Genomic DNA, 24,991 nt, shown 5'->3' on the forward strand with positions numbered 1-24,991 from the left:
CGACTGCACCGTTGACCAACAAAAACCTGGTGTAAAGTCAATGGCGTGGTATTTTTATTTAAATGGCACATTAGTAATATGCGCCTATAGGCGGGTGCACAATGATAAGAGGATTACAATGTAAAAGATTATTATTGTGTACATAAAGATAAAAAGGCCAACATGTCATAACGGATAGTCGTTGCATATATCAGAATTACCCATTTGCAGTAATGATGAATGAAATTGGCTAATTATTTGACCAGTCGTGGCAATACACACAGGGTGTCTATATTCTGCCTTGTAAATAGCAAACCGCCATGATGCAAGTGCACATGGCTTTTAAGGGGAATGGTAGAGGACACTCTGATTGGTTTATTGCATGTTATGCCCAAAACCCAACCATGACTTAAGAGACTAGGTACAACCCTTGGGACCATGCACCTGGCACGCCGACCATTTTTTCCGTCGTTAAACTAGCAAAAATGGATTCGGACACGCCCTAAGTGCACCTGTGCCTTGTGCTTCAGACCATGTGCTTAGTTAAAAAAGGGCCCTAAGAATCCTAAGAAATTTCAGTGAATCACTAAATCTTACTGACCCCAGGCTTTTTAATGCTAGTGTATATTTATACATTCATATTATAGAATAAAATATATATAAACAATTATACAGAGACAAATTAAATAAAAATATAATGCGTGTACATTTTTGAACTTTCATCGCCACAGGTAACTAGTTGTTTAAAACCCGTTTCAGCAAAATGATTATTGACGGGTGAGCAGGCAATCCTTCACCATTTTCTGGGACACATCAGGATGGATAAGCGTTTACACTCACCGTTTTGAGCTGGATGCCCTGTCGAATCTGGTCGAGCAGCGCGTCACGTCCTGTGGACGACACTGGCCTGTTGTTTTGCTCCACTTTCTTTAGCTGGGTGCCCTCCCTGATTTGATCCAGCAAAGCTGACTTCCCGCCCATGGGCGAGGGCGTTGATTCGCTGTGGCCTCCATCTATTTCAGGAGGGGGAGGAGGTCCAGGAGGAGGTGGTGGAGGAGGTGGAGGAGGAGGGGCGGCTCCTCCAGATGGAGGTGGTGGCGGCGGAGGAGGTGGCATGGAGGCGGGGGCAGGTGGAGGGGGAGGTGGATGCCCTCTGCTGGGAGGTGGTGGTGGAGGCGCTCCCATACTTGGCCGGGATGGAGGCGGCGGAGGGGGAGCGCTTGTGGGTGCCCTTGAAGGTGGAGGAGGTGGTGGGGCTCCTCGCCCCCGCAATGGGGGTGGGGGAGGTGGGGGCCCAGAAGTATGAGGAGGGGGTGGGGGAGGCGGGCCGCCCCGGGAAGGAGGAGGGGGAGGTGCTGAAAAAAGATTAACATAAAAATAAATTAATTAATACACAGACTCTTTATGTATTAGTATAGTTTAAAGATCGCATGAAACCAAACTTTGAGTTTTAAAAGGATAGTTCACCCAAAAATGAAAAATGATCCAATAATTTAGTCACCCTCAAGCCATCCTAGGTGTATATGACTTTTTGAACTTTTGAAGTCGAACACAATCGGAGTTATATTAAATAACATCCTGGCTCTTCCCAGCTTTGTAATGGGATTGAATAATGCCAAAGTTTTTGAAGTTCCAAAAAGTGCAAAGCAATGGGTTTTTGTAAGAAAAATATCCATATTTAAAACTTTATAAGTCCGATTGTGTTCGTCTGACAGAAGATAGTCATATACAATTAGGATGGCTTGAGGATGAGTAAATCATGGGATAATTTTGGTTTCATGGGGTCTTTAAATCCATCCACATTAGTTTTAGTGGATTGTGATATAAGCCAATGGACCACTTACAGCCACTTAGATATCTACATGTCTAACTTCCTGTTTCATCTAACACATAGAAAACTGTCAATCCATTTCATGGGGTCATTAAAGCTGGAGCAAGACTTTTATTCTAGAGGAAGAACCCAAAGTTCCCAAAGTTTTGCATTACAAAAATCACACCAATCAGCAACAACTGGTACTTCACACTTTCTCAAGGCATATTACTGAAGACCTTATCAAGAGATCAAACATGTTTTTAAAACATCACTGCAAATGCCTCATGAAGAATCATGAAACGTATCCATATATGCACAAATATTCTCCCATAGTTGCATTAAATGTAGGTACACCTACAATGTACTTCAAAGTGTTAAAAAAAAAAAAAAAAAAAAAAAAAAAAAAAAACTTTCAAAACAACCCATGCCAATCTACAAAAAATTCAGACCTCTTATACATGCAGTTTTCACACAAAAACACACACGTTCTACCTACCGCTCCACCTGGGAGGACCTGAAGGAAAACCACATGTATTGATCAAATACAGAAATGCTAATATATGCCCCCAACTTCAGAGAAACATGTTATAGATACATTATTTTAATATCACAAAAGGATTCATTGGCCTTTGTAATTAATTGTGAAATTTAAGATCAGTTTCTGTTTGTACGCCCTTTTTTTGTGTGTAGTTATGATGAAGTTGCCTCGGAAAACTATATTTGTTGATTCTGGCCATTCTTTCCGACTGCGTACGGTTGATAGACAGACATGTCAATACGAGAAGGCCACAAATCGCAGGTGTTCGGTGCAGCGAGTGTGTGACAGCGATCAGCCTCACCTTGTCTCCTCAGCTCATTCTTCACAGCCTCTACACCGCCCTTCTTCTCAATGAAGTCGTAGATGACCTTAGACGTCTCCTTGTCTTTGAGCTGGGCCTCAGAGATGCCACACATGTCAAACAGGTTCTTCAGCTCCGGGTCCAAATTATTTAACTGCAAAACAAAAAATGTAAAGCAGTGAGACATTCTTTATGGTAACACTATTATTACTATATATATATATATATCATATAATTAGAATATCGTGAAAAAGTTCATTTTTTTATTGTAAATTATTTTTAAAAATGAAACTTTCATATATTCTAGATTCCCTACATGTAAAGTAAAACATTTCAAAAGTTTTTTTTTTTTTTTTTTTTAAATTTTGATGATTAGAGCGTACAGCTCATGAAAGTCCAAAATCCAGTATCTCAAAATATTAGAATATTTCCTAAGATCAATCAAAAAATGGATTTTCAAAACAGAAAAGTTAAAGTTCTTTAAAGTACGTTCATTTGTGCACTCAATACTTGGTCGGCAGCACATATTACAGCAAATGACTTGCTCCTAGCACAAATTACAGCATCAGTGAAGTGTGACATGGAAGTGATCAGTCTGTGGCACTGCTGAGGCACTAATGAGCCTTCAGATCATCTGTATATTGTTGGATCGACTGTTTCTCATCTTTCTCTTGAAAATATCCCATAGATTCAGGGGTCAGGCATGTTGGCTGGCCAATAAAGCACAGTAATATCATGGTCAACAAACCACTTGGAAGTGGTTTCTGCACTGTGGGCAGGTGCTAAAGTCCTGCTGGAAAAGGAAATCAGCATCTCCATAAAGCTTGTCAGCAGATAGAAGCATAAAGTGCTCCATAATCTCCTGGAAGATGGCTGCATTGACTTTGCACTTGATAAAACACAATGGACCAACACCAGCAGACGTCACGGCCACCCAAATCATTACTGACTTCAGAAACTTCCCACTAGACTTCAAGCAGCTTGGATTCTGTGCCTCTCCAGTCTTCCTTCAGACTCTGGGACCATGATTTCAACATGAAATGCAAAATTTACTTTTATCTGAAAAGAGGACTTTCGACCACTGTTCACTGTCCAGTTCTTTTTCTCCTTAGCCCAGGTAAGATGCTTCTGATGTTGTTTCTGTTTCAGAAGTGGCTTGGTAGTCCTTTTCCTGAAGATGTCTGAGTGTGGTGACTCTTGATGCGCTGACTCCGGCTTCATTCTACTCATTGTGAAGCTCTCCCAAGTGTCTGAATCAGCTTTACTTGACAATATTCTCAAGCTTGCCGTCATCCCTGTTGCTTGTGCACCTTTGCCTACCCAATTTATTCCTTCTAGTCAACTTTGCATTTAATATGCTTTGATATTTCACTCTGTAAACAGCCACCCCATTCAGTAATGACCATCTGTGACTTACTCTCTTTGTGGAGGGTGTCAGTGATTGTCTCCTGGACCATTGCCAAGTCAGCAGTCTTCCCCATTAGTGTGGTTTCAAAGAACAAGAGATACCCGGAATGTATACTGTAGGGATGGTCATTTAATGAAACTCAAATGTAAATATTCTAATATTTTGAGATACTGGATTTTGGACCTTCATTAGCTGTACGCTCTAATCAACTAATTAAAAAAAAAAAAAAAAAAAAAAAAAAAAAAACTTCTGAAATGTTTTACTTTACATGTAGGGAATCTAGTATAAATGAAAGTTTCATTTTTTAAAATGATTTACAATTTACTAATTATATGACCAGCACCTGTATGCATGTATATATATATATATATATATATATATATATATATATATATATATATATATATATATATATATATATATATATATATGTGTGTGTGTGTGTGTGTTTAATTAACTTATTAAACATTCCATAATGATTAACAGATATGTAAGGTTAAATGCTTTCAAAGGTCATTAAACTTTCAAATCATATGATCATGCACTTAAAAATCTACAAATGATTTCAACAGACGGTTCACAATGATTAATAGCTTCATTAATAAATCATTAACACATTATATAATGCTTAATTAGTTAATCTATACTCAAATAGCTATGAGATAATGTGCTTGTTAATGTTTAAATGAACTTATTAAACATTACATAATGATTAGTACATCATTTAATGAAACTTTAAATGCTTAATACCACCATTAAACTTTCAAATCATAAGGTCATGCACTTTTTAAAAATCTGCAAATTATTTTAGCAGATGTTATACAATGATTAAAAGCTTATTTGTTAATAAACAGTTGAATGCTAACAAATGTGATTAAACTTCAAATCAGATATTACCTAATATTTTTGTTTTTACATTTACAAATGTTGTGAAAACATTTATTTAATTAGTCATTTTAAGCACTTCACATACTATTCATGTTAGCACATTATTCATTAGCTCATAACCACAGTCTGTAAAGGTCACACATTTGGTCTTGGTTTGTTGTGATGTGTATGCAGATTTCTACTATTTACACGTTTATAAATCATTTATTAATTATTGTTCATGGTTTTGCAGTACCCAATCAAAAACTGAAACTATTCATTATATATTTACTATTAATCATTTAGTACATTGGACTTTAAGCTACTGTAACAAAGGGTGGTTAGTTAAGTTTAGCCAAATGTTTGCTAAAGACATCACATAATTGCAATTTGGGTGCAAAACATTGTTTTTTTTTTGCCTCAACACTTATACTATATCCTTAAAGCTGCAGTCCTGTAAGTTTTGCCTCTTTGTCACCATCTGTGTTTGAAACCTGAAATTGCAGTTATTTGTGGAATTATCTTTACGTGGGTTGTGCTTCTCAGCACGGATGAATCTAATGTTTGCTGAAGAAGAAAAAAAGCGAAAGTGATGAAAGCGAGCAAACAAGTCAAGACGGTACAGACAGAAGACTTATAATTTTACGTCATCTTACCTGAGCATTCCAATGCACAAATATTTTCACAATAACATGAGCCGAGTGAAATGAAGAAAGTGAGCAGCGTGTTTGATATTCAAAATGGGAAGCAAGTGCTGCTTTGTTTACGGTTTGTATATCTGCAGTCCTAGTTTCGGTTTTTCTGTTTGATCACTCATAGGTAGGTAATATATGAACTGAAGTATATTGACATTAAATGGATGTTAGAATACAGCTTTGAATTACTGAATAACATCTGTTAACATCATTTGTAGACAAACATTAACAAGCACAATCTCATATTTATGGCTATTTGAATAAATATTAACTTATGATCTATTAATCATTATAAAATGTCTGTTAATGATTTATTAATGAATGTGATTATAAAGTTTTACCTTCCTTTTTTTCTTCATATACAACAGTTCATAGTAGATGCAACAATAGTCGATTCAACTAGATTCAACTAATACTGAAGCTCTGAAATTCAATGGAACGTTTGTTTACTATCACCCGGTTTCACAGAAAAAGCTTAAGCTAGTCCTAGACTAAAATGCATGTTTGAGCTGTTGTAACTGAAAGCAACTTGCACTGATATCTTTTAAAATATGCCACTGCCATTTTTTTTTCTCAAGCTGCACACCAGTAATGTTTTTTTCTTGGGTACGTTTATAAAAGCTACTTAAATACTGAACTAATGCCTAATCCTGGCTTAGTCTAAGCCCTGTCTGTGAAACCGGGCCTAGATTTCATAAATTAAATACTAGTGCTTGCAAGGCAGCAAAAGAATAGTGAAATAGTTTTAGGTATCACTAGAAGTTTTAGATTTTCTGAAGAAATTCTGTGCGAACGTCATACCACAACACTTGTGTGGTTGCCAGGGTGTTGCTAAGCAGTTGCTAATGTGTTTACTAGGGTGTTCTGGGTGCTTTCTTACTGGTCCAACTCAAAAATGTAAGTAAAATGGATTTTTTTTACCCCTGTATTCTGTCTGCTAGGTAGAACTATTAGCACTTTTTTCCTCTATAAGCCAAAAAATGTGAGGTATCATTAATGTCCGTAGGAAAAACGTGTGGGTAAGTTATGTGCCAAAATTTTATATTTAGGGTTAGGAATTTGTTTAGATCACCAACCTTAAGTATGAGCAATAGTATTAGTGACGCTTGCCTTAGTAAGCACAACTAAATATAGATAGAGGAAGAAAGAGAGAGATATTAATGATAATATGCCAGAACGATAAATAAATGGATGCAAAAGCAGAAGGCCCAATCACATTCCAGTATGCAAATAGATGGAAGACAGCCAATCGTAACTCAGTATGCAAATATCACGATAACTGGTTAGTTTTTGAATGTTAATGATTTTCAATCTTCGATTTCTTTAAAAGGTGAGAAAATTATAACAAGCACATTTTGGCTAAATTGTAAAAAATAAAAATCATAAATACACATTTTCAAGTGTAAGTTAAAGACATTTTAAAAAATTAATCTTAAATATATTTAAAAGGTGTACTATTTATAGAAGCAAAAAAACACTTAGGTTTAAATAAAAATAAAATAAAATGAATAAAAAATGTAGTTTTAAAGTAGTTTTTTTTTTTTTTAATTTTAATCTTACTTTAAGACATACATTTACAGAAACTAAAACAGCAGATTTAGGCTAAAAAAAAAAAAATTAATGTAAAAATTAAAGACGTTAAAACTTAAGAGATTTTCTTTCATTCTTTAAAGAAATAATGTTTTAGAGACATTAAAAATAGCATCATAGCTTAAATAAATAAATAAAATAAATATTCCTTAAGTAAAATAAATTTAAAATGAGTTTTTGTAAAGATAATATTTTCAAGTGTAAATTTATGGGAATTTTCAAATATTAAGCTTAAATTTCTTAAGGGTACAATGTTTAAAGTAAATAAAAATAACATTAAGTAAATTAGATTAAAATATAAATATTTTGTGTTATTGTAAAAAAAAAAAAACGTATGTGTAAGCTAATAAGTATTTTCAAACTTCAAAGTTATAACATTTATAGAAACTAAACATTAAGGCTAAAACTAAAATACAATTAACAAATACATTTAAGTATAACAAAAACATTTTTTTTTAAAAAGTTAATAACATTTTCAAGTGCATATCAATGGGGATTTTCAAACTTTAATCTACAACTTCTTTAAAAGGTACAACAACGTTTAAAGAAAATAAAATAGTATATTTAGGCTAAAATAAAAATATATAAATATTTCTTAAAGATAACTTTTCAAGGATTACTTAGAATTTTCAAAATGTAAGCTTGAATATCTTTAAAGGTATAACATTTATAGAAACTTAAAATGCATCAAGGCTAAAAAAAATAAATACACTTAATATATATTTTTAAGAATTTAAGTTAAGACATTTTAAGATACAATCAAGATGATTAAAACGAAAGTTGTAAGAGAAATTTCAATGCAATTCTGCCTTGCAAGCACTGTAATAACCCAGCTTTCATGCTGTTCTCAAATATAGCACAATCCTGCCACCTTGTGGGGAAACTGCTAATGATAAACATTTCTGGTGAATCCATCCATTATGACATGCACAACATTCCAGCTGCATGCATAATGCAAAACTTGAGATGCAAGGGCTTCTTCAGAGAATTTGCACATTTTTCCAGTTACTTCTGTGTAACACCATCCCATTTTATAGCACTAGGTGGCCTGAATTTCTGATTCTGTCATAAAAGGGCAATCTGCATCATTTCAATAAACAGTTTACCATAAAATGATTTAAAATACCATACACAGTGCAAATATGTGTACAAACGCAATCTGGCTTGTGTTGTGGGCGACAGGCTGCATATTCAAGCGTCAGATGCTTCAGCCTGCGTGAACACAAGGCTATTGAGGCATTTCATCATGCCATTACTACACAGGTCAGCATTGTTTTCCTATGAGAGATTCTTCAATATGTATGTGAGAGCATGTGGTGACAGAGCAAGTCATTGTTGTGTACTCACATCGAAGCCTGTGTTCGGATCCCATCCTACATGACCGATGTGCCTGGAAAACATTGCGTCAAGAACAGTCAGAATGGCACAAATATACAGATGGAAAAAATATGAGACGGGAGGAAAAAAAACATTTCAATGCTTTTGCGTTCACTCTAGGGATGTCAATTTACATTAATTCCCATAATCGATCGTAGTTTAAATTAACGATAAATTAACCAATTAATCGTTAACCGTCTACTAAGGGTACGTTTACATGTCAACGATAGGCTTAAAGGGTTAGTTCACCCAAAAATGAAAATTATGTCATTAATGACTCACCCTCATGTCGTTCCAAACCCGTAAGACCTTCGTTCATCTTCGGAACACAGTTTAAGATATTTTAGATTTAGTCCAAGAGCTTTCTGTCCCTCCATTGAAAATGTATGTACGGTATACTGTCCATGTCCAGAAAGGTAATAAAAACATCATCAAAGTAGTCCATGTGACATCAGTGGGTTAGTTAGAAGTTTTTGAAGCATCGAAAATACATTTTGGTCCAAAAATAACAAAAACTATGTCTTTATTCAGCATTGTCTTCTCTTCCAGAATCCTTTCCATTGAACTGATTCCATTGAACTGATTCCATTGAACTGATTCCATTGAACTGATTCCATTGAACTGATTCCATTGAATCCTTTCATCTGTCGGCGTTGGTAATGCACTTTTACGTGGTTGTTTTTGGCGATTAGGACATCTGCGACATGCACACTTGCGCACCATTTTAAAAAATATAGCAATACCAAAATACAAACAATGTAGAATAGCTTGAATACAGCGTGCGTCTCCCTCAGACTGTAAACGAAGCTCAGGCGCACCAGATAACACGTCAGCAGCGTCTTACATCAGCAGCGTCACTGCGGAGTCGTGAACCGCACTCCAGAGCAGAAGGGGGCGGTAATGCACCAATAAGCTGGATGCCAACCGCCGTAAAACAGGAAAGAAGAAGCAGCAGCAGCAGAGTCGTGAACGTGAATTGACAACAGACCCGGAAGAGAAGACAATGCTGAATAAAGTCGTAGTTTTTGTTATTTTTGGACCAAAATGTATTGTATGTCCTAATCGCCAAAAACAACCACAGCGTCGTAAAAGTGCATTACCAACGCCGACAGATGAAAGGATTCAATGGAATCAATTCAATGGAATCAATTCAATGGAAAGGATTCCGGAAGAGATTACAATGCTGAATAAAGTCGTAGTTTTTGTTATTTTTGGACCAAAATGTATTTTCGATGCTTCAAAAACTTCTAACTAACCCACTGATGTCACATGGACTACTTTGATGATGTTTTCATTACCTTTCTGGACATGGACAGTATACCGTACATACATTTTCAATGGAGGGACAGAAAGCTCTCCGACTAAATGTAAAATATCTTAAACTGTGTGATGAACAAAGGTCTTACGGGTGTGGAACGACATGAGGGTGAGTCATCAATGACATAATTTTCATTTTTGGGTGAACTAACCCTTTAAAACTGAAGATTTTCCTTTGAGTTTTCTGCGTACAGTTGACACCATTGTCAAAACGATCCCCATTCATACGTATCCATGAAAGCGACTACAAAATGCTGTATTCTGCTGGCAGGCCATGTGCATGTGAATGACGTCATCGTTTTCACAGGTTCGTGTTTTTGTTGTTTGAGACCATTTTCAAAAACTTGCACTTTGAAACCGGTTTTCAAAAGTTTGAGTTTTCAGGCCACTAAAATACTGTTGTAAATGAACGGCCAAAACGCATAAAAGGTTTTCCATTTTTAGTTGAAAATGGCATCGTGTAAACAGCCTCTAAGTTATCACGTTACTTAAAGGGTTAGCTAGTTCACCCAAAAATGAAATTTCTGTCATTAATTACTCACCCTCATGTCGTTCCAAACCCGCAAGACCTTCGTTTATCTTCGGAACACAAATTAAGATATTTTTGATGAAATCCGAGAGGTCTGATCCCCAAAAGTAAGCAACTACCACATTCAAGGTAAAGAAAAGCAGTAAAGACATCGTTAAAATAGTCCACGTGACAACAGTGGTTCAACCTTGCTGAATAAAGTTATTTGTTTTGTTTTTGCGCACAAAAGTATTCTCGTCGCTTTATAACATCAAGGTTGAACCATTGTAGTCACATGAACTGTTTTAAATATGCTCACGTGAACAGCGTAGGCCAATACTGAGCCGCGTTCTGACATAGAACCCGGAAGTGCTGCACTGTGTTTACTATGTGATCAGTGTAGGAGACTGAAATTGTTGAATAAAGTCATTATTTTTGTTTGTTTTTTGTGAACAAAAAGTATTCTCGTCTCTTCATAACATTAAGGTTGAACCACTGCAGTCACATGGACTATTTTAACGATGTCTTTACTACCTTTCTGGGCCTTGAATGTGGTATTACGTTGCTTTCTATGGGGGATCAGAAACCTCTCGGATTTCATCAAAAATATCTTAATTTGTGTTCTGAAGATGAACGAAGGTCTTACGGGTGTGGAACGACATGAGGGCGAGTAATGACAGAATTTTCATTTTTGGGCGAACTAACCCTTTAACTACTTGCTTAACCAACACAAAATAGGTGTCGTTTTAAAGCTTATAAGCTTGGCTTTACAGTGAATATAGGGAATATGACTATCACTTAGGTGCTTTTAAAATTTGCTGACATATTAGAAGAGCTCTATATTTATAATGTGAAAAAAACAACTGAAAATGTGATCTGTAAAATCATAGTACATAACAGATAGCCATGTAAACAGTATACACATGATGCTTTTGCACCACGTTTTGGTTTGTAACTTAGTAAACCATAGCAGATCGCATATCTTTATTTAGAACAGGTGGTCTCGACGAGCCCAAACACAACACAGGACAACGTGTAGACCACAGAGTGACATGACATGCTGCTAGGCTAAAGCTAATAGGACTTCCAGGATCCGATCGTATCGCGATCATGACGCAGTGTTTTCCGACGTCATTTGAAAGTTCAACCAATGGAAACTGATCTCGGGTGTGGCAGGTGGTTAGGGATGATGTGTAGAGACTAGAGATGTAACAGTACATGTATTTGTCCCGAATCGTCACGGTTCAGTGCATACAGTCAGACGACAAATACAGTCACAGGTGATCCACAATACAGAAGTGGGTGTGCGCGGTAATGCTAAGCTGTTTGCTAACCACCACAACAGGAAAAAGCGCAGAAGAAGAACAGATGATCTATGCATAGACATGTTTACATGTCATCTTTTAACCAGTGTTTCAACCGTCGAAAGTTATCAATAAAACAGCTTGAGAATAATATCTCACGTAGCATCACATTTACCTCAGGCAAGTCATTCAGTGTCCACAGCATGTTAGTTCACTAGAGAAATGAACTCTAGAAGGGAACATTTCACTAAATATAGGCACTATATTAGCTTATATATGCATTATATTTACTTTACCTGTTAGTAATGTCTTAATATGGTGTGTTCGACTTGAAGCGGCGCTGCACAGATCGGTGTATGAAAGTGAAAGCGATTAGAGAGCAGACGGACGCATCTATAGTTAATAGGTAATAGTTAGCATCCCTAGTTCCCCCGAAAAACTTTGCGTACTTTGCAGATGAACGCAAAAGCACTGAAATAATTTTCCATCACCATGTCCCTTTAGGAATGGGAAAAATTTAACTTAAAAGCATAAAATATAAACCTATGAACTATAAGTACTACATGTTGCAGTGTTTGTAATTGAGCACATGAAGAGAAAAAGATATCATAATATAGATGAGACTAGAAACATAAAAACCTGAAAGCAGCATTTAATATGCATTACCGACATCACTTCCTACCAACACAGGAAGTATTGAAACGGTTACACTTCAAGACTCACTGGAAGTTGCTTGGTGTCCCAATGTCAGCCTTTGTCAACTTCTTCCTCTTGCCCTTGACCTTCTTTTCCTTCTTGTTAAGGCTACTGTGCACCATGTTATTCACGTGGGAATTGTTGTGGAAGCGCACGTTGTTTATCTCCGGATTCTTGATGTCCACCGTCGCCATCGGGAGAGTGGGTCCTGGGCACATGACAAAAGTTATTAGCTACCGTCTAAGAATCTCCAACCTGTTGCAAACATTTCCCTGTGAAAGTGACAGGAGTCGCCTCTGGCCGAGCGCTGAGAGTTTGTGTTGCCAACAACAGCTGATTCTGTCCATGCGTAAGCACAGAGGGGGCGTCTCAGAAAGTTGTGATCCTTTGTGAGCCACAATGAATGAATCACACACACATTCCTGGAAGTTTATGTATTCAGAGTCCAGATGATGCTGGTGTGGTTAGAACAATAAAAATAATGATAATAATAGTGTCAAAAAGCAGGCATAAAACCAAAAATATCACTTCATAAGGATAGAACATTTTCTTTTCAACTACATTTCATGAGATTTATTTCATTCACATAAATGTGACCGCATTACGCAAATAAAGCAGTGACCAAATGCTATTTATTCTGATCATTTGAATCATGCCATGTCATAACGATTCTCATCATTGCAAAATGTGGGTGATAAAAAGCAGCTTTCATAGAAAGGAACGCTGCTGGAACAACAGGCTTTGTGTAAAACTTTCCCCAGAACCACAAGCATTAGCTAGCAGTCACTTCCAAGATAACCAGAGTTCAATCTGGAACACAGAACCAAAGACGACATATGATATGATAATAATAAATTATTACAATAATGCCTTCATCATTTACCTAACAGCCATTCACTCACAATTTTAGATCATATTTATGCATTCTTTACAATGGCAATAAATAATAATAATTACTCTGTTTATGTATCAATGTATGTATAAAATGTATAAACAACAATTTTTTTTTAAATATATATTGAATACATATAAAATATATGTATCAAATGCATTGATTACATGCATATAGTTACTGAACAATAAAAATAATTGTTTATGTATCAAAGCATAAATAAAATGTATAAATTATTATTAAATAATAATAAAAGAAAAAGATAGTTTATCAAACACATATATATATTATGCATATAAAATATAATGGCGCAAAAAGTATGTATCAAATGCATTGATTACATGCATATAGTTATTGAATAATAATAATAATACTACTACTACTACTAATAATAATAATAATAATAATAATAATAATAATAATTATGTTTATGTATCAAACCAAAAATAAAATGTATAAACTATTATTACTGTTAAATAACAATAATAATAATAAAAGAAAAAAGATTATCAAACAAATATATATATATTATGCATATAAAATATAATGGCGCAAAAAGTATGTATCAAATGCATTGATTACATGCATATAGTTATTGAATAATAATAATAATAATAATAATAATAATAATAATGTTTATGTATCAAAGCTAAAATAAAATGTATAAACTATTATTACTATTAAAAAACAATAATAAAAGAAAAAAGATAGTTTATCAAACAAATATATATATTATGCATATAAAATATAATGGTGCAAAAAGTATGTATCAAATGCATTGATTACATGCATATAGTTATTGAATAATAATAATAATTATTATTATTATTATTATTATGTTTATGTATCAAGGCAAAAATAAAATGTATAAACTATTATTACTATTAAATAACAATAATAATAAAAGATAAAAGATAGTTTATCAAACAAATATATATTAAATGCATATAAAATATAATGGCACAAAAATAGTTATGTATCAAATGCATATAGTTGTTATTATTAAATAATAATAATAATAATAATAATAATAATAATAATAATAATAAAGTCTAATAATTATTTGTGCCAAAAGCAGGAATATTACATTGTGGAATTAAAAATAAAAAATCCTGCCCAAGTTCTCATATTGTTACAAAAAATAGACTAAAAGCTGCTTACTCCTTTTAAGTAGTCTAATAATTGCCATAATATAATATTATTATTATTATTATTATTATTATTATTATTAACAACTACTACTAATAATATATTATGTAATTAATAGTTCTTTGTGCCAAAAGCAGAAATATGTAATATAATTTTTATGTAATTAAAAAAAAAAAAATGTCTTTAAATGGTTAAAATTGCATAAATAAATAAATACAAACAGCTTATTTCTTTTTAACAAGTCTAATTGTTTCTAAAAAAAGCAACAAACCATACAATGTCAAACACTGCAATAACAACAACAATAATAATAAAAATTAATGTAGTCTAATGTCATATTATAATACAACTTATTATGTGTTAAAAAACTGCCCCTAGTTTTACACCTGCAAAACACATTCCTGATCCAAGACCCTTGAGATAACTTCATAATGTTGAGAGAAAACTAAATAAGAGCTTCACTTCACAAACTCCTTAAAAAAATTACAAGAAGAAACCTCTTCACAACGTCAGTATTACTGAAAATGCCCAAGAGATGCTTTACTCACAGGAGTCACAGATCTCTACGCACCATAGCTGCTAAACCCCAACAGAGCAAATCTCCTCAGACGCCTACCTTGGGTGAGAGCCACGAGCTTCCTGTGACCTCTACCTTGACCCAGATTATCTCCTGAGAGGACGTCCTCTGTAGAGATGGAGGGTCTGCTGAATTTCAGCAGCGTATTTAGACAAGGTCGAGGTAAAGGCGCGTTCAGTTCGTCCCCTGACAACACCAGGCATTGCAGAGGCACCAAACCACCATCTGGCCTCGAAATGCTGTCTAAAACCTCCTCAGATGGGGCAGACAGGAAGGTCGTGCAGAACATCATCTCATCTGCGGCCCAGCATTGAGGTATGAATTTCACCGTCTAGCCACAAACCAACCTGCGTAGTCCCCAAAGACGCTCTTTAAACCAATTGAGACCGTTTGTGATCTGGCCGCCCACCAAACCAATCCCACTCATGCTAGTCAAATCCTGAAAAATTACAAATGTGGAATATTATGTAAGTAACTGTTAATCCAGTTTAATCTCTGAAATTTGCTGTAAGCATTACAAGTCTTCAACTGCAGGCAACGCCACACGCTATTTACGATCCTCAAGTGCGTTTGACAGATGTTTCGGTGCAGAATTGCAGCGAATTACTGATTGGCTTCTTTACTCATCAACACTGAACTGAAAGAACCTTTATATCACACAGATAAAACGGCTGCACTGAGCATGCTCAGTCAGATATCAACCACCAATCTAGTTACACAATGAGGAAGTGGAGGAGAAGGAAATGTGCTGGAGAAAGATTACATTGGCTTTTTTTTTTGCAGGTGGATACCTTATACAACACAAACACATTTTTTTCTTTGAGAACAGTAGGACGTGTCGCATAAATCTGATTTGAACGACTGCATTCTTCATAGCGTTGTCAAGCAGGGGCACAATATGGTTGGAACAACAGCTATAAATTATGAAGGTGAATTTGAAATGTGAACAGATTGTAGAAAAGGGGGGAAATTGAAACTGGCCTCCAGTGCTGCCGTAGCAAATCCAGGGCAAATATGTTGATTTAAAGGGATAGTTCACCCAAAAATTTTAATTCTGTCATTATTTACTCACCCTCAAGTTGTACCAAACCTGTATAAATTTCTTTGTTCTGGAAAATATTTGTAACCAAGCAGATCTACCCCCATTGACAGCATCTCCCGCCCCCCTAATATAGTATTAAATGGGAGACAAGATCTGCTTGTTTACAAATATCTTCCTTTGTGTTCAGCAGAACAAAAAAATGTATACAGGTTTGGAACAACTTGAGGGTGAGTAAATGACAGAATTTTTGATAATAACATTTCAGACTGGAAATTATTCTGACTTGGCTGGCAATGATAAAAAACAACACTCTGTTTGAGGCCCCTGACCTGCCCGACAACAGCAACAGTGGCTCAACCAATAGTGTGAGTTTGGGGGCGTGACTATCTCTTTAGTCATATATTAGAACTTCAGTTTGGTGACGCTTATGGTGAAAAATTACAATTCATGTTTAAAGAAAACAAACTTATAAACGCATTTATATGTACAGTATTTCTTTTTCAGGAAAAGAACAGCCATTCCAAAAATTTGATGGCTCATTTTTTAAGCATGGGTGTACACAATTTTAATTAATTAATTAATTATACATTTTGTGTTTTTTATAATTAATCAATAATTATAAATAAATATTAAAATAATTATATAAATATAATAAATAAAATAAATAAATAAATAATGTAATAAAATAATTAATTAATTATAAAAATAGAATTAAAAAACAACACCAGCCTAAGACCTGCAATATTAAATCCCAGTTCAGTGGTTTGTCTTTGGGTCGTGTTCATAACATTCATAATTTCATTTCTCGCACATCAGATATTGAGTTCTCTCATGGTACATGACGTTACAGTGTTTTACACAATTTTAATTAATTATACATGTTTTTATTATTTTTCGTATTTATTATGTATTTATTCATTATAATAAATAGATGAATTATTATACACATACATACATAGCAATATTAATACGTGACAACATTTCTCGTTGAGGTGAAAAGCTGTCTCGCGATATCAGCATGACGGGGTTGAGTTGGTAGCAAAACCCTTAAAGAGCTTGCATTATAGTGTTCGGTCTTTTACTGCATATGATAATTCATACTCAGAAAGTAGAACTGAATTTGAATTAAATGTTGTTTGGCCAGTATTAAACAAGGATTTGATGCTGTGAAGTGTAACAACAACGACCATGCTGTTGGTGCCCTCTGCAAGCATTTGTTATAATACATAATATGCTTAAGTTGATTTGTTTATAAGAATATTAAATTATGTATTTTAAGTGTTGTTTAATAAAACAATATGATTACTTGCTTTTGATACTTTATTTGAACCAATTATTATTGCCTCATTGTTATTGTGTTTTTTTTTTTTTAGTAATTTTAAATGGTTTTTGCTCACTTAGGGCTTTTTATTGCCACAAACCCCCCCCCCCCCCCCAACAACAACAACAATAAAAAAAAAACGCCCGATTACTTGATTACCAAAATAATAGTTAGTGGCAGCCCTGGTTGCTTCATTGTTATTATACGTGTAATTTAAGTCATTTTAAAGGCTACTGTTCACTTAGGTCTATTTTTATTACCACAAAAAAAGGAAAAGATCTGATTATTCGATTAACCGTCAAAATAATCAACCGATTACTCAATTACCAAAATAATAGTTAGTGGCAGCCCTGGATGCTACATTGTTATTATACATGTATTTTAAGTCATTTTAAAGGCTACTGTTCACTTAGGTCAATTTTTATTACCAAAAAAAAAAAAAAAAGGAAAAGATCTGATTATTCGATTAATCGTCAAAATAATCAACCGATTACTCAATTACCAAAATAGTAGTTAGTGGCAGCCCTGGTTGCTTCATTGTTATTATACGTGTAATTTAAGTCATTTTAAAGGCTACTGTTCACTTAGGTCTATTTTTATTACCACAAAAAAAGAAAAAGATCTGATTACTCGATTAATCGTCAAAATAATCAACCGATTACTCAATTACCAAAATAGTAGTTAGTGGCAGCCCTGGTTGCTTCATTGTTATTATACGTGTAATTTAAGTCATTTTAAAGGCTACTGTTCACTTAGGTCTATTTTTATTACCACAAAAAAAGAAAAAGATCTGATTACTCGATTAATCATCAAAATAATCAACCGATTACTCAATTACCAAAATAATAGTTAGTGGCAGCCCTGGTTGCTTCATTGTTATTATACGCGTGTAATTTAAGTCATTTTAAAGGCTACTGTTCACTTAGGTCTATTTTTATTACCACAAAAAAAGAAAAAGATCTGATTACTCGATTAATCGTCAAAATAATCGACCGATTACTCAATTACCAAAATAATAGTTAGTGGCAGCCCTAATTCCCTCATTTTTATTATACATGTATTTTAAGTCATTTTAAAGGCTACTGTTCACTTAGGTCTCTATTACCACAAAAAAATATGATCTGATTACTCAATTGTCAAAATAATTAATAATAACATACTTGATTACCAAAACAATAATTTGTGACACTCCTAGGTTAGTTAAGACATTTCAAAATGCACCTATTGTTTTGCATTGTGTGATTTTCAGTTTAATAGAAGACTTTTTCCATTCATATATTTCATCATTGAAGATTTCTTAAAAATAGTGTGGTAAAATATTGTCTCATGAACCCAATATCGTGTATCGTCTCGTCTTGAGCTAAGTGTATCGTCATATATATATATAGCCAAAAGGTAAACCATTCTCTTTTTAAATAAAATTTTAAAAAAAATCTAATAATAATAATAATAAATAAGCCCTCAAATATTCCCTGTCCCAAATCATTGCTACAATAGGAAATACTTTGGAGAGACCACTTCATTAGGTTTGATATATACCACTTTATATTTTCTATAGCAAACCCCCCAAAACATTAATAGGCCTATAATTGGCATCACATGCGTACTGCTACAGGCTACTGTCACGGGGCAAACAAGATAATTTAGTAACTAACAACCACAGTTCCTAAGTGATGTCAAACCAGCGCCATAACCAAGATAAACGTCCATGAGAAAATCTTTAAAGTAAGTGAGGAAACGCCGTCTCTTTGATGTAATTGAGTGGGAGAGGGCCGCAGTAGTGCAGTGGCATGGAATGATCCATGTGGCACACATATGGCTCCCAGCACACACACTGACCCCAGGCTTCCTGTCAGGGGTTGAACGCTACTCTCATCTAGGTCATGTACAATGCGGATGTGTGTTTGTGCAAATCCTACTCATGCTTGACGACACTAATACAAGAATATGTTTTGATTTCTGTGGAAGATACAATGTGTGCATTTAAACAATTCTTTCAAAAAGGAGAGTAAAAACATCAACAGCAAATCGATTAGCACTGTCAACATTAGGAGTAAATTCATGAGAGAATGTAAGTACCAGGACACATACCATTTGGTGGGTCACGCCTTTTCTCTGCAAAAACAAAATTAACATTGTTAAAATGTGGAGGCCAAATTAAGTAGACTAGTGAGGTCAGGAACAGAGAGGTAAAGAGCCGGTAGATCACCAAAAGGAGAGGGAAATGTTTAATTACATTAGTTTTGGAAAGGTTAGGGAAAAAGATGGTAAACAGAGGTGTCCTGAGCTCCTGTGCCCTTTCTCAAGACACTAACATCCAGGAATTAAATCACTGTTTTTTAAGTTTTTACTTTTTTTTGACAGTCCTCCTAGTTAATATTACATTTTTAGCACCAACATATGTGGTTCATTCATGTGCAAACGGATCATATTCATATAACCTTATTCTTAAAGGTGAAGTGTGTTTTTCTATTCTGTTAAAACACGTTTATATTCATCTAAATGGCAGTTGCTCAGCAATTTCATATTTTTAAAATCTCTCAAAAATAAATATTTCAGTATTATTTTATATTTTAAAATATAATACAATTAACTTAATAACAATAACATATTTATTTATATTTTATTATTTTTTTTAGGGCTCTTAAAAGCAACATTTCCAAACAATAGCCTATATTTTTAAATATAATATTATAAAATGTATTTAAAAAAAAATTAAATAAATAAATAAATAAATATATATATATATATATATATATATATATATATATATATATATATATATATATATATATATATATATATATATATATATATATATATATATATATATATATTCTAAATATTAAAAGGTGCAATATGTACAATTTTCTCTCCGCTAGAAGCCTATTCAAAGGTGTAGCTTGATGATGGCAAGTTTGAGCGCGGAATCTTGGGACATGTGGTCTTCACCTCACAGCTGATGATAAAGAATTGGGATAGGACTCGGGAAGAAATCATGTTCATGGATGCAATTATTAACGTTACTGTAGTATGAAGCAAAGCAGGAGCGAGTGTTGTGGGAGCTGAACGAGGACGCTGGAGCGATTGCGCAACACATGCCTCACGAGCAGCAGAACTTTTATTATGACACAGTCGCCGGCGCCACTTCTGCTTTTCCGGTCATGAGTATGAGGTAAAGCAGCTCTGTTTATCATATTAGATACATTTGAGTGTGTTGAAAATGATGTTATAACATTACTCTGTGTGTGTTCGCTCGGCAGCTGCTGTGAGACACTGTTGCACACTGCAGTAAGGTAGATTGATTTTAGAATATCATATTAAATGCTGGATGGCTTGTGTTGATAAATGACATGCAAATAATTTTAAAACGTATGATGGAGAAAATGCTGTATTACTGTTACTAAAAATAAAGCTGCATCTGATTATACTATGTTAGCTACTTCACAAAATAGTGTTTTTCTCTGAGGTGCGGTAAAGCATGGTACTCACAAAAAAATCAAGAAAATTAGATTTAAACAATAAGATAAAACGTGTTGAGCTATATAACAATAATTAGTTTTCTGTCTATAAATATATCAAAACAGTTGTTTGCTTGCCTATTAAAACGTGTAAATATTAAAGCGTCTTTGGTGTTTCCATGGTTTCTACAAAATAAAACCGGAAACCGAGGGTAACGCAGGGATGACGCAATTGACAGGTGACTCCTCACACGTCCCGGAGCCTTAGTTAAAATTGCAATTTTCTCACGATTTACAAATAGCTGGAAACATTTGGGATATTGTAAGTACTTAAGTGAACAAAATATATAACACTGGCCTAGTGGTTTTTAGATATTTTTCTGCAAAATTCTTACATATTGCACCTTTAATTAAATAAAATGTAAATACATATTACGTATCATTCAAATTTTTGGCATTTATAAGATTTTTGAGCCTTTTAAGATAATGTTTTTGAAAATAAATTCTTACGCTCAATCAAGGCTGCATTTATTTATTTATTTATTTTTTAAAAATAACATTTTCAAAATGTATTTAAAAATGTAATTTGTTCCTGTAATGCATCATTACGTCACATGATCCTTCAGAAATCATTCTAATATGCTGATTTGCTGCTCAAGAAACATTTCTTCTTATTATTATCGATGTTGAAAACAGTTGTGCTGCTTTATATTTTTGTGGAAACCATTGATACATTTAATCCAGGATTCTTTGATAAACAAAATTCAAAAGAACAACATTTATTTGAAAAAAAGACACTCATAATGTTACAAAAGATTTCTGCCATTTTTGATCAATTTATTACATCCTTGTTGAAAAAAATCATTTTGAACGGTAATGCACCTATACATATGTATGAATGAATAAATCGCTCTCTCGCAAAATTATTTATTATAATATATTAAAATATTTACAATGTTTTCCCAAAAAAAGCAATTTTTAAAAAAATTTTATTTAAATATATTTTGAAAATTCCCTTTGGTGCCGCTAATAGCAACAACTTCTACACTTCACCTTTAATAACCAGAATATAACTGAATGATTCACTGTATGTGAATGAAATCAAACTGTGATCCAACATGCTTGTTTGCAATTCAACCACATTAAATGTAAAGAGAGGGCAGACAAGGCAGACATAAGAGGCGTTTAAGGCACCAGGGCCTCTTTAAAAATCAGTTAGAGGCCTAAACTTCAAAGCCCAGCATGCAAAACAGAGCAGGAAGTACTGGAACCCAGCCAGGAAGTAAAGAGAGAGCCTGCTGCTTTTACAAGAAGGACATGAGGAGAAAAGGCCCACTGTGAAGGTTTTATGACAAACCCTACGGAGAGGATACCGGCACACTTGCTACGACTACAACACAGATTACAACTACAGACTGAGAAGAACAGGAGGAAAGATGGGGAGCGATAAACAGAACTGCAAATGAGCAACAGGAAACAACAAGTTAACATGAAATTAAGCCATAAATGTGCTTGTTGAAGGAAAAGTTCACCCAAAAATGAAAACTCATCCTTATGTCATTCCAAACCTGTATGACTTGCTTTCTTCCGTTGAACACAAAAAGAGACGTTTTGAATAATGAATGATGACTAGAACTTTCAAGCTTCAAAAAGAACAAAAAACCCACCATTAAAGTACCATAAAATAGTCCATATGAGTTGTGCGCTATATTTCAAGAGTTCAGAAGTTACAGCATAGCTTTGTGTGATGAACTGACTGAAATTTAAGTCGGTATTCACTGATAATCTTCCCTCCAGTAAGCTGTTAAAAACCGAATCCTGAGTCAGTTGAGTTGAATTTAAAAACCAAATAATTCGGGAACAGTTGAGTGAACTGGACAGAACAGACTCAAAAGAAGGTCCTGGAATGGATGTTCATATTTATACTAATACTGATGTATATTTTGGTCTTTTCCTCACACAAAATACTGTATGATTTCACAAAATTTGTAATATAGTGCACAATTCATATGAAACACTATTTTTTTTTTGTCATTTTAAACCTGACAGCTCCAGTTCTCATGCACTTTCATTATATTGAAAAGAGTGGAAAAGTATGGCTGGATAAACCAAATACATTTTTTGTTATTTGTTTGTTTTATTAGTTATTGTTATATTCATGGAAATACAATATATCAAATTTGTTGCTATATCAGAATCAAAGACTTTATTCATGGTAAAACATTAGTATCTGTTTATTTGTTTTTGTTTTTTTATCACTATATTTGAATCAAAGGCTATATTAATGGTAAAAATAAATACAAATTATTTTTAGTTTTTTATTTATTGCAAAGACAGAATCAAAGGCTATATTCATAGTAAAAAATAAAAATGTTTATTGTTTGTTCCTTTATTTGTTGATATATCAAAATCAAAGACTTTACTCATGGTAAAACATTAGTATATGTTTATTATTTTTTAGTTATTGCTATATCAGAATCAAAGGCTATATTTATGATAATAAAATAAATAAATATATCAGCATCAAATTATATATTTATGGTAAAAATAAATAAACATTTTTTTTTGTTCATTTATTGCTATATCAGAATCAAAGGCTATATTTATGATAATAAAATAAATAAATAAATATATCAGCATCAAATTATATATTTATGGTAAAAATAAATAAATACACATTTTTTTTTTCATTTATTGCTATATCAGAATCAAAGGCTATATTTATGATAATTAAATAAATAAAATGTTTTAAATTATTTATTGCTATATCAGCATCAAAGACTTTATTTATGTTTAAAAAAAGAAAATAATTATTTATTGCTATATCAGCATCAAAGGCTATATTCGTGGTTAAAAAAATATAAAATTTGTTTATTCATCTGTTTGTTTATTGCTATATCAGAATTAAAGATGTAATTTATGGTGAAAATAAATACATTTATTGATTCATGTTTTTTTTATTCATTGCTATATCAGAATCAAAGTCTATATTCATCATAAAAATATAATAATACAACAATATACAATTGTCCACAGTTTTGCTTGGTTACACTTTATTTTAATGTGTCCCTATATTACTGAGTGATTATGCATATCAATACTGAGTGATATTAATTAAGTACATGTACTTACTTTAGGGTTAGGTTTAGGGTTAGTTGCATGTAATTATGCCTAATTTATGGTTATTACTATAGTAAATACATGTAACGTGTAACAAGGACACATTAAAATAAAGTGTTACCTTTTGTTTTATAACGACGTGAAAATGTATAAATAATTATAAAATCTCATTTATGGGTGAACTACTATGAAAAAAACAGATTTGGGAGAAAGAAAAATGTTTTAGGCACTTTGATTTCTATTGAATGTAAAGCTTATTAGTTTTTAGAGTGTGATAGTTCACCCAAAAACAAAATCCAAAAAATGAAGCCATATGGATTTGATTTGAAATGGCATCAGAACGAGTATGTGAATAATGACAATTTTCATTTTTGGTGAACAATCTTCTCTTCAATAGAAAAGAAAGAAATTAAAACCAGCACATTTACCGGTTTTCCTCTGTCGTCTGTTGAGCAGCTCGTTGAGTGCACTCCGAAATCGTTTGGCTTCCTCTTCACTGGCAAAGTTGAGGCCCATCTGACAAGACTAAAGAGCAAAACACACCATATGACCAATAAAGACTAAAAGCAGTTTTACACGAAAAACAAGAAGCGACTAGCCAAACAAACTTTTCCACAGAACATCTCCGGCTAGTTCTCTATTTGCTTTCTTGCTAACGGTCAACAATGTGAAAAATTAAGAAAAAGGACTCACATCTCCTGCGAAGGTAATGAAGTAAGATCTCGAACTATTGATCGCGAAATTATTGTAGAGCTCCTGCTCAAACTTTGTTTTTCCATCCTGCAAAAAATTAGAAAAAGATATTGTTACTAATGTAAACGATGTAATTTTAACTGTTTGCACTGGCTTTATATAAATTATATTTATTTGTTTGTTTTACACAGAAATAGCATAGAGAGGAAATGAAAGGCAGGGAAACGAGGGGGTTAAAGGGATAGTTCACCCTAAAACAAAAATGAAGTCATCATTTACTCACCTTGGTGTTGTTTTAACGGACATTTTTTTTAAATTGTGGTCCAAAAAAGAAAGGAGGACA

The 24,991-nt window shown here is 33.6% G+C and overlaps 1 protein-coding gene across 4 annotated transcripts in view; it reads right to left on the bottom strand.

Moving 5' to 3' along the window:
* The window catches only part of wasla (WASP like actin nucleation promoting factor a), a 63,605-nt gene that overhangs the window by 3,528 nt on the left and 35,086 nt on the right, over positions 1–24,991 (bottom strand). For 2 of the 4 annotated variants that reach the window (XM_048158660.1, XM_048158657.1), the window contains exons 3-10: positions 24,649–24,735; positions 24,384–24,480; positions 19,466–19,489; positions 12,421–12,601; positions 8,539–8,581; positions 2,632–2,785; positions 2,289–2,306; positions 820–1,334 (exon numbers count right to left, since the gene is read on the bottom strand). In XM_048158660.1, the coding sequence (XP_048014617.1) occupies positions 820–1,334; positions 2,289–2,306; positions 2,632–2,785; positions 8,539–8,581; positions 12,421–12,601; positions 19,466–19,489; positions 24,384–24,471 (1,023 nt within the window). In that variant the 5' untranslated portion in view covers positions 24,472–24,480; positions 24,649–24,735. The remainder of the gene's footprint in view (positions 1–819; positions 1,335–2,288; positions 2,307–2,631; positions 2,786–8,538; positions 8,582–12,420; positions 12,602–19,465; positions 19,490–24,383; positions 24,481–24,648; positions 24,736–24,991) is intronic. The other 2 variants (XM_048158659.1, XM_048158658.1) reach the window with 2 other exon arrangements.

The sequence above is a fragment of the Megalobrama amblycephala genome, linkage group LG15, assembly GCF_018812025.1.
Source record: "Megalobrama amblycephala isolate DHTTF-2021 linkage group LG15, ASM1881202v1, whole genome shotgun sequence".
Lineage (NCBI taxonomy): Eukaryota > Metazoa > Chordata > Actinopteri > Cypriniformes > Xenocyprididae > Megalobrama > Megalobrama amblycephala.